The 11,612-nt window shown below is 46.6% G+C and overlaps 1 protein-coding gene across 6 annotated transcripts in view; it reads right to left on the reverse strand.

The window, feature by feature from the left end:
- Positions 1–9,426, reverse strand: part of LOC105701313 (protein couch potato) — a 43,406-nt gene extending 33,980 nt beyond the window's left edge. For 4 of the 6 annotated variants that reach the window (XR_001104203.1, XR_001104202.1, XM_012427960.2 and 1 more), the window contains exons 1-2: positions 9,065–9,341; positions 4,676–5,091 (exon numbers count right to left, since the gene is read on the reverse strand). Coding sequence is in view for 4 of the 6 variants with exons in the window: in XM_012427960.2 (XP_012283383.1) it covers positions 4,676–4,738 (63 nt within the window). In the remaining 2 variants the exon portion in view is untranslated. Of the gene's footprint in view, positions 1–4,675; positions 5,092–9,064 lie in introns of all 6 variants that reach the window. The other 2 variants (XM_023432281.1, XM_023432280.1) reach the window with 2 other exon arrangements.
- Positions 9,427–11,612: the final 2,186 nt, after the last annotated feature.

Consider the following 11,612-nt stretch of genomic DNA (forward strand, 5'->3'; position numbering starts at 1 on the left):
GAGTTATAATTAATTAGCACCTAAAGAGTGATTGAATTTTTTACAGCTCCACATCTCCAGATAAGAAGCGAAGTTGGACCCTTATCGAAACTTAGTTATCGGATAGTCGGCTTTCCCTCAAAGTTTTCTCGATATCGATTTCACGATTCGTAATTTCATAATTTCAACGCAATTTCTTTCGTGGTAGATGCTAAACCTACGTCCCTTGATATTCAAGATGCTATCCACGTTGATGGACAACATCTTGAAGAAATCTCATTGCAGCAGGGAGCGCAACTTTTATATCTCGAATCGTTATCGTTACCCGGCTCCTCAGGCTCGTTTTGGGTAATTTCACTCTTAAGTTGCTTTGTAACATTTCCCAAGGGCTTGTAAAAGCCCTATTACTCGCTCACGATATTACAGTACTTCCGGAAACTCAGATTTCCTCGACAACAATGCCGGCGCATAAGTATTGTGTCCATTCTTGGGTTTATCCTTATCTCGCCGTTACTTAAATTGCAATAACAATGAAAGGCAGTAAAGATCCAGACATGGCCGACTGCATAACAGTGTATTGGGTCAACGACTAATTAAGTTGCAAAGCAGCAAGCCGAAATTTCAAATGTTAACTAAGCTGAGACTCGTCTCCTGAGAGTAATTGCATTCACCCCGTAGAACAGGCTGGACGAAATTACGTGGCAGACATTTGCATTTTTTAGCGACAAGTGTACTATTTTCGGACACTTCGTAAACTATTTTTTTCTTTTTTTCTACCGTAGAGATAAACAGTTTTGAGTCGAGCTTTTGTCAACAGTCATTATTATTTTGTTCCTGTCTTACGATAGAAGTTTTCCGAAAGCCACTAAAACTATACTCGCTACTCTTCACCTACACTTGAAAAGTTCAAATCTTTCGATAATGATTTTTCAATGGTACACCAAGACCCTCAAAGAAGCTTTAAAATCGACCGGCAATTGTCAATAGTTTGTATGAATTTTCTGCAAAAATATCGGAAGGGGCCTAATTATTATATTATTATCTTCGTGATATCGATATTTAATGTGCATCGTATAGGTCATAATTTTACTAACGGGTGGAGATAAAGCGATCACTGTCGAGTCGCTGCAACGAATCCGAAATCTCGGCTGATTGGGCAAATGTCACGTGACAAGAAATACTGTTCGCCTATTGGTTATCGGAGGTCGCATGTCGAACGCCGAACTCTATTCGACATACGCGTGATAGTTCACGAAAGGATAGCTTCAATCGTATCGCACAATGGCAACGTATTCGATGCGTGCGCGAGGAGAGTGAAAAATCACAAATGCGAAAAAGATTGTAGGGATAACCGAATAACGTCGACTGTCACAAAGTGACGGCTCCGAATCGATACATCTCACGACAGTTCGCAATCGGAACAGCTTCAACCGGAAAACTGATACTTGATATCCGCCGACTAAAATGTCGAGAAAAATTCGCATCGCGCGCAGCCTCTCGGGAAAGTGATTATTTTTGCATAGATTAGAGGCGCAATGCCGCACTCGAAGTGAAGCAGTGTCGGAGGGATCTCATTAGAAAAATGCACTTGGCTTCAGACTCTGTCCAGCATGGCTGGGTACATTAAGTCTCATTAAAAGGATCGAACGGATCGAGAAAAATATCTACGACCAAGTCAATCGAAATCGCCATTCGTTACAAAATAAAAAAAAAAAGAAAAGATCGTAACTGAATTGCGATTTTCATTTGCAGATTTATTGATTTCCTTTGAATCGTCATGTATTGTTATATTTCTGTGAGTTTTTTAGCAGATGAATGGTACTTGCAGGAAGAAGGTACTCGCATTTGGAAGGGATTTCAGTCCGTGCTATGCCCCAGCCTCGTAAAATAACGAAAGACTATTTTTTCCGACAGACAATGTCAAAAGTCACTTCCATATCCCCTTAATGTTTAATTCCAGGTTTTTTCGCCCGCGTGGAACGTTCTCTCGCTCTCTGTATCAATTTATATTCCCAGGTTTAAGGCTGTACGACGTTCCCTTGTGAAAGGTGAAGCTTTTTCCCGCCAAAATGACGCGTACCTTGCATTATCCACGGGGCATAATTCTCCCAGAGATACCCAGCTCATTCTGAATGGAATAGAAATGACACTCAAACGTGTCTTCCAGGCAGTGGATGCCATAATTAGAGATGTTACGAAATGCAGTGAAATATTCAGGGGAAATGTTACATTACTGTCGATCGATAGGTGCTCTCCGGTATCGACGACCGAGGGTAGACCTCGCATATGTATTCTTCAAGATTGCAGCAATTACACCGTAATTTTCCATACCTAACCCACTTCTTTTACCCGCGAAGAAACTAATGCTTCAGGCCACGTTAAAGGAAAATTAAAAATTCACGGTACAAAACATAGACATAAAGACACGTAACTCCGAAGTCACGAGGTTAAAAAAGGATATTGAAATTAATTATCAATCAGAATATCATATCAGTTTTCCTACCCACTTTCGACATTAAAATCTCATTGTCGAAAATTTATTCGAATTCATTGACTCGAGAAATTATTCATACGTGCCCATCGGACAGTCGACAATGCGCCCTCCTATACGGATCAACTCTTGCATGGTACATAAGAATGAATAAATAATTTAAGAGGACACAGAGAGGAGAGTATTTTCCGTTTCCGCGCGCAAACGTAGCTTTCCCTTCCAGCTGCAAAGTTCTGATTTATCTTTCTCCCGAGCCAGGGGGAACTTCATTCTTAGTTACGTGCATAAAACACACAGAAGCTGAAATAGCGAGGCGATCATGCGTTAGGGAGGTGAAGATGCGAGCATAGAGGGATAATGAGAGAAAAACGGTTGAATAAATCAGCGAGGTACGCTCCAGATTAGTACAAATAGAGGCCGAGATAATCTATAAAGCGGCACTAAGAATGCCAGGTTAATCCGAATCCACGGCACTGCAGCAGAGTCGGGTTGAATTCCTACGTTAAAAATGCTTCTCTTCTGGGGGCGGAGATTAAAAATTTTCCGACCGCGGGATGAGAAAACTCTGCCTGGTCATTCTTTTTTTGTTGGAATAACTTTCCCCACTTCGTGCCAATTTCGGTGGAATACTTTCAACAAAGGGGCAATCAACGCGATACAATGGGTGACCCATCGTGCCGCAATGTATATCTGGTCCATCAAATTTTCCACCGTGAAAAGTGATGAAATCTGTCGGTGTGATAAACACGGAGGACCTCCTCGGCATGAAATTGACGAGGATGGGATTGCGGTTGAGCACCACTGTTACAGCTCTTCTGCATCGGCCGGTGGGTGGTGGCGAACCACCCATGCGTTTTGCAACGACACAATGGACAGATATAAAATGGACCCTTATAAGCGCACTAAACGGATTTCATGACAGATTTTGACAAATCCACGACTTAACGACAACGTTCCGTGCGCAAGTGTCGCTTCGCGGACCGTAACAATGTGAAAACAAAGGCTCGATGACGCGTCGACATCGAATTGGAACCGATTTTTAAGGAAGAACGGAAACGCGAAGATAGTCAATGACTGTCCACCCTCGACTTTTTCCTGGACGTAGGATGTATGGACCTCGCCCATAGATCCACCCACGAAGACAGCAGAATTGAAATGAAGGAAACAGAGGGGAGTGTTACCTTGCTCTTTCTCTCGTTTACATAAAACTGTGAAACAGCTGCGCAACGCAATATGGCGACAGACCGTTTAACGGCAAAAGAGGGAGAAAGGATGGCCCCCCTGTTCGATCTCTCCCTTTTCGGTGCTCTCGCAAGGATACGAAAGGAACTGTCCAGCTTGCGAGTTCCATATACTCTGCGTCCATGACCATACCATGAAGACAACGGAATTGAAATAGAGAAAATAAAAGGGCCGTTATCTCGTTCTTCCCCTCTTTTTTCTAAGCGAAACAGTTGCGCGGAACAATATGGCGACAGACTGTCTAACGGCACGAATGAGAAAGAGAGAGGCCGGCCCCTCTGCATCGCTCTCCGTCTTTTTCGCTGCCTTCGCAAGAATATCAAAGGAGCGGTCGAGTTTTCAGGGCCTATGTACTCTAGATTCAGGGGTTCCTCTTGCCAGCGCAGGATCAAACAAAAATGGTTCTCACTCGGCAACTCCTTCAGCCATCTCGGATACGTGCTTAATCTCCTAGAGGAAGGAAGTGCCAGGTGAGGACCATTTTGGTCCGACATTGGCCCGGGATCTCGGCGGCAGTGATCCTCGACCCAGCAACTCCACCCTCCGCGACTCCAAGCGGGACCTTCGCTCCGATCGCGCCCTTCGACCAACGTCCGACATCCGAAAATCCCCCACAAAAAGCTCCGCGACATGAACGAAACGGCGCAAGAACCACTCCCAACTTTCTACAATGGACTTCCGTGCGCTCTTCTCGGGCAGCCTGAAACGTATTTTAAAAAAACCCATATGCCCGACTTTCGTATTACGTGGGGAAATTCCTCTCCTTTCCGCGGAGGGTCCGGGTATAAACGGGGAACTACGAAAACCCATTAAACTTGTTGGCAGCGCGGTTTCGCTTTTTCCTCGGCCCAACTATATAGTGGATTTTCCTCCGGTCGGGCGACACTCGTTGAACGTTCGCCGGACATTCGTTGAGCCCCTGTGAATAGAATCGGGGGGAGGTCAAAAGAAGCTAGAACGAACCTCGTCCTCGACGGTGGCGACCGTGTTGACGGAATCCATGCTCTGGGACAGCGGCGCGTCCATGATGTGGGCCAGCTCGGTGGACGGTCCGGGCTTAGCGGGTGGCGGTGAAGACTCCACCGTTTCCCGTCTCGGGCGTTTTAGAGCGGGCGGCGTTATGATTGTAATCGGCGAAGACGACAGGCGCCTCCAAGCAGGGTCACACTAATAAGCTCTCCCCCTCTCTCTCTCTGACTGCGAAGCGGCGATTCTACCTTCCCTCCGTGCCTCCTTTTTTACCTCCGACGCTGCTAGGCGTCTACCGTTAATGCCTTGCGAGGAGCGTCGATCCCTTTTCCCACAGCCGCTACTTCCCTCTCGTTCTCACTCGCGGGTCCACCGGTCTTGCTTCTGCTTCATCACCCGTTTTTCCTAAACTTCACCGAAATTCCGCGGTCAGCGAGATGCCTCCAACACCCGATTACGCATACACGCGGACCCCCGTTCGTATATGCGTGCACTTAGGTATAGTTGCGGATATTAATGGTTTTTCAGAGTTTTCCTTCCGTTTCATCCCCCGTTTTTCCTAAACTTCACCGAAATTACGCGGTCATGAAATACCTCCACCTCCCGATTACACGTCTACGCGGGTCCCCATTTGTATATGCGTGCACTTAGGTATAGTTGAGGATGTAAATGGTTTTTGAGAGGCGGTTTTTATAGTGTCGGGAACATATCTGCGAAGAAGGCATTCAGGCATTCATGCCCGCCTGTGTACAGGCCCAGGATGCAATAGAACTCCATTTACCCAAATTCTGTTCAATGCTGGATCGTCTAAACAGCTGATCTCGTAACGTGGGAACCATTTCTCGGTACTGAATTACTCCCGGGAATATTTAGGCAGTCCAAATCAAACTAATGCACTAAAGAGCGAAATGTGGAATCCTAAATGAATGTACATGTCCAAAACGTGTTATCCAAACGCGAGACTCTGTTTCATTCATCTACATGTGAAAAGGAAACGTAATGAACGTTTAAGTTACCCAAACGTCCCGGTTGTACAAGCCGCCTTGCGTTCGCCATGTTTGGATAAGTGGAGTACTCCTGTATGTACAGGGGGGGGACATGAACGCCTTCCCATTGTATATGTTCCCCAGGGTATGCTGATAATACGCAATACGCAGGGGTGAATGTACAAATTGAATTACGCTTGCGTCTAATATATTTGTACGCGATAAGTGCCAAGTAAAATATCTTGTTAACCGACTTAGTTCCTCGTTGGTTATAAAATTCAACACAAGGAATTATCGCAAACCTCCACACGCGAGTGTCTGAATTCAAGCAATGATTTTCTGAGAAAATCGTTTTGTATTGATCAGTATTTCACAGAGGATAAATATCTCCTGTCTCTACTCGCGACGTGGGTAATACCCTTGCAAGAGGTCTGGCATTTCAGGGAAATGATTATTTCCCTAGTTAGTAAATGGTCCCCTGGGCCAAATAGCTACTTGTCAGAGTTTGGGGGCAGTTCCGTGCAGTAACTTTGCTAAATATCGAGGAACTAATTTCGTCGGTAAACTCATGCGATAGATAACCACTCACGAGAGCTCCCTTGAATGAATGGATTTTTTTTTTTCCTTTGCGCTCCTAACACGGGAGGAATTCCGGAGATAGTCAACGACGTGTAGTAAACGCAACTCTCGTGCGTACCGAGTGTGCGAACGAAGACGAGACCCGCGTTTTTATGAGTTTAAACCCCGGGTAATAACTGAAACGTGCTTCTAACGTTACCATGTGGCTACAAACGAACTTTCACTCTGCCTGTTCATTCATTTATTATCAACCCGATGAATGGAAGCATCGAGTAGGACCCTCGCGCCTTCTCTGTACATTCGGTAAGGATCGGTAATAGTGGGGGCTTAAGGGTACCGAGTATCTCTCCTCGGTCCAAAGCTCGGCAAAAACATTGGAAGTGTCCACACAAAGACCGGAGGGCAAAGCCCAGAAACAATAAAATCAGGCCCAGATCCGATACTTTTTTACCCCCCTGGCGCAACGCCACATTTCGCCATATTCTTTCCTCCAAGTCGGCCAGAACGAACGAGCAAGGTGAATGTCCCGATCACCGATACCCTAGGGAAAATCTCATTCCTCAATGTTCCACGATACTTCGCTTACGAGTAGCTTCCTTCGATTTTTGTTTCTTTTAACATTCACATTATCGCCGTTAATATGTAAAATTTAAAAGAAGGTTGTACGATAGGCGACAATTAGCGACCTCCCTCAACGCGTGCGTCACGTTTTTTCCATAAATATTGAAAAAAGTAAATGAGAACGTTCTTGTTACCGTAGCTCTGGTTATCGGCGCGTTTAAGTAATCGCGGGTATTTTGCATTATCGCGACTAGTTCGATACACCGGTAACTAGGTTTGTCACTTACAGGTGCATGGTCGATTGGCAGGACATTCACCTTGAGCGCAAGAAAATCGTCCAGCATTCGCGGTGGAAGTGAATTTGCCGGTAAATATCGAGAATTTCAAATTTGGCGCCCAACTATGGCGGCAACTGGTGTCGCGCGCTGATTGGCGGGCGCGGTAAAAGGGCCGCGCATGCGCAGACCTTCTGGGCTTTCATCATGGTTGACATCGCTCGTGTCCGCCTGGCCGACCTGCGCAGGCGCCGTAAACCGGGTCAAAGTTGTGCCAACCACTGAATAAAAAACTCAAGAAAGAGCGCATTCTCGAAAATGACGAGCACAGGACAACCCATCCGTAATGTCTAACGTAACAAACGTTTTCCCGTTACTTCTGGGTCTAATTACGTTATGAAAGATAATATGACGTCGGCATAGACTCTCGTTCACCAACTGCACGAAAAAAAAAAAGTCACGGTTGATAATCACTGGACAGCGGTTTTCGGAACACGGCCGCATTCGCGTGAGAATATTTTAAACTTCGCGCCATTGGCGGCTGCACTCTACTGCATGCAGCGTGCATTATTGCAAGAAACATTTTACCGTCTCCGCGGCGATACGAAGTCGCGACTTTAAGTTTTTAATTTGCCGTTCCCGGCGATAAATTTATTTTCTGGAATTTATTTATCAATCGAGGTCAGGTGAATTTTTCCGCGCGCACATTGAATGGGTAGAATCGGATTCTAAGAAAATATAATAATTGCTTATTAGGATTTGAAGCAAAGTCTTTTGAATATTGTATATGAACGTGTCGTATGACTCTTGGGTATGCTGAATATTTTTAAAATTTTGAAAATCCAGTTATTAAACGTCTCGTGATATTTTTCGTCCCTCCCGTAGCGGCTCTTTCTCTAAGTCTACGATTTCGAAAACGACACTTAAGATTCGCGTCGCTCTAATAAACCTTTCCAAGATTTTCCGCAGGCCTCGAAATTCCCGAAGAATCCCCACGAGCCCTTCGAAAAAATGGCGCGACAAAAACTGTTGAAACCGTGGAAACTATTGACCCAACGGTTCCAAACAAAAAGTGACCCGAATGGCTCGCACCAGTGACCCAATAATCCATCAAACGGATCGGCTCTTATTTCGCGGTTTCACCATTTTCACCGTTTACCCTCTAGGCGATATGGACTGTACTATTCCCCCAATACCGTTCCACCAGTTAATTAGTTCCAATCAACAATTCCCCCTCGAAACTCGGCATGGAAATACCCCCAGAAAATCCCTCAACAATTCCCCTCGTTTTTCCCCCATATTTCCGCAATTTCTCCCGGAGTATCTTCCGAAAAAACTAAACCATCTATTCGACAGATCCTGCCGCCATGTTGCAAATCAGTCCACCAACAAATCAGGCACCGCATTAACCACACCAATCGTTCGGTTCGATCTCCGGAGGCTTTGCGTGTCCCTCTTAATTCCCATATTCCGAGTCGATTATCGAGGACGGTGGAAATCTGCAATTGGTCGATATCCGTCGGTAAAACAGAGCCCCGATATCGCCTTAATATTCAAGGAGGGCACATAGAGCCGCGCTATCTTCACGCACCCCTGCATACACGTTACACGCGTCTGCGTACGTACCTGTCGATACGTTTGCACGTACACGAACGCATTCGAGGGAACAGCGATCCGAAAGAATCATAAATTGGCGTAAAAATTCTTAATCGAAATAAATGCACGCACAGAAAAGGGTAAACGGGGAAGGGACGCGTCGGTGTGCACGCATATACGAGCAAGCGGACGTATAGATCCGGCTGTGTGCGCGATGCGTCGCACCGGTGTGCACTCCGTCTCCCTCTCGCGCTCTCTCGTTCTCCCCTCCTAGTCCCTCGTCCTCTCTCTCTTTCTCCCGCACAGATGCGCACCGTGCACCTGTCACATCAAGAGCATCGAGCAGGTGTTCTACACGTCTATTTTAAAGTAATCGATATACCAACACTACGACTACCGGTGGCGGTTCCCTTCCTTCCCACGGCACTCTCTGTCTCCCTCTATATCTATCTCTCTCCCTCTCTTATCCGTCTACGAAAGAACCCATGCAGCGGTTTGAACGGTCGCGGTGCACGGAATAACGCGAACTTATGGGAGAATTACTAAAGTCGAGGCTGCCGGCGGCCGAAACGATAAGTCTACCATAGAGGGTGTACGAGTCGGAACGAATGGTTACATAAGGGCCGCGAGAACGACACACCTGGTGCGCAGGTTGCCGGTAGACTGACGGGACGGGATGGGACCCGGCTGCGAGCGTAGAGACTAGTGGGTAGTGACCGGGGTTGCTCCGTATGCGCCGACGTGCGCGGTGCACTGCGAGCGCGAACGCTCCGCTCTACTCCGCGCCGCGAGCTCTCTCCCTCCCGCCTCCGCGCCGCGCGCTCCCTCTCTCTCCCTCCCCCCTGCCAGCCGTTCCGCTCCGCTCCGCGGCGCGGCGCGGTAGTTGCGCTACCTACACAGCCGACGCTCACCTGACGCCGCTCGGCTCTCCGAGGCTCTACCGAGCCGATACTTCTCTAATCATTCGACAATCGGTCTGGGCGCGTTTTCGCTTCCGTGGGGTATTCTTAGTTCCCTTTGGGGACACGAAATCAATATTTTTCAGAACGGCGAGCGGATCGAGTGGTACGGCATTACGAGTCGTTAAACGCCGCGTTGTTTATGCAAGTAGCCGCGATGCTCCGCCGAGGATATACTTCTCCGTAATGATAAATAGGTCCTAATTAACGACTTTTAGGGCTTGTTTCGTGGCATTGTCGGTTAAGAGGTGGGTAGAACTCGGATATTGAGATGAGGAGAATGGGAGACAAGGAGATGGAGGAGGGGTAATTCGAGTAGCTACTTTGTCGCGAATATTCACGGGTACTGCTACTCTGGATAAGTCTACTCTATTCTGCTTAGATGTACTTTTCATGTATCCAGAATTACGGAGAATGATGACAATGATTGCTTCTGTCACGGTTATTGTTATTCTTAGTTATTTTGTACCTTTGTACAGTTAAGGTATCGATGAGCCGGTAAACGGTCATTCCGATCGTTTTCTATCACGGAACAAAATTCGCGTTGCGTAAGACGCGTTTGCGGGTGTACTCGGCAAATTGGTATGTTTATTGCCGTGCGATCGTTATGCAAATTGCACCTTGTTTCCGCGATAATTGTATACCGCAAAAAGGGGGAGTGACATCCATGGCTTTGCCGAAACCGGCGAACCATTTCACCGGTCGTTTCCTAACCGAGCTTCGACGTGTTTCGCTCCGTCCGTTGTATATCCGAACAAAAAATGGCGTTCCGAGTAATGCTCTAAAACTAGATGCAAGTACCCTTTTTGCCCTGTCGGGGCACTCAATGAAATAACTGTCGTACCGACAAACTCCGCAATGTAGAGGCCTCAAACACCGAGAGGCCTCGGATAATGGTCAGTAGAAAGCAAGAAAGAGAGTGGAATTGAAAAATTCGATAATATACTTTTTCGCCCGGTAATATTCCATTTTTTCCCCTCTTTCTTAATAAACCGTACCACGGAGTTTCCGTTTGAAATTTTAATCGTGAAAGAGTGAATTCATTACCAGGTACTTCAGGGATGGTGAGTGCGAACGCTCCAGTTACGCCACTGCTTAATACCCTACAGTAGTAACGCCACCTATACATCTTGTACTCACTTGAATTATTTATTGCGCAGAATTTCCATATCGTTGGAAGAAACAAACCCAGTCGGTAATGATCCATCCCGCAATCAACATTTAATTTCGCCGGCCATTCGAATCCCACGCGCCCATTGGCGTCCGTTCGATATATTCTACAAAATACAAAATGGACGCACGAGTTTGAACGGAATTAAGTGAACGGGGAAAGAAAATAGAATACTTGCAACCCGGACAAATGTAATCGCGAGATTAGGAGGAAAGGATATTCGCTGTAATTAAACAATGCTGTACGAGGGAATATGTGACATTTCAATCGCATATAAGTTACAAACATGGAAATAACATACATATTAAACGGAAAAGAGATGATACATCGACCAGTGGTAAGTTATATTCATCAGATATGAGTTGGGAGATTGCTTACGGGCAGGATCGTGCGATCGCATCCTGTGCTGCCCTCTGGTTTCGTACGTCAGCTTTCGCCGACTCTCCGCATACTCGTCAGTGTAGCGCCGAACGCACACATACTCAACGTCTCGACCCGTAGCTTGGCGCTTGGCTGGTTGAGACACGCTAAAATTTCTAGGAGCGATCGCACTCACACAGATTCGCTGCATGAGGGTTCCGTACGCGACACCGACGCGTACCCCAAAGCTCCGCATCACGTCGACTTCGAGGCAACAATGTACTTAATAGTAGTAGATAAGTAAAGTCAAATGGAGGTTCACGAGTGTTCTTCCCTTACCATCAAAAGCGAGCAATGTCGGTATGCGTAGGTAAGCCACCACCGTCAACTGCCGCATGGTATTACCATCACGAGTACGTGAGCCGCCAACGGCGACTGGTAGAT

Source organism: Orussus abietinus, unplaced genomic scaffold (assembly GCF_000612105.2).
Source record: "Orussus abietinus isolate OABI.00-Male unplaced genomic scaffold, Oabi_2.0 scaffold28, whole genome shotgun sequence".
Classification (NCBI taxonomy): Eukaryota; Metazoa; Arthropoda; class Insecta; order Hymenoptera; family Orussidae; genus Orussus; species Orussus abietinus.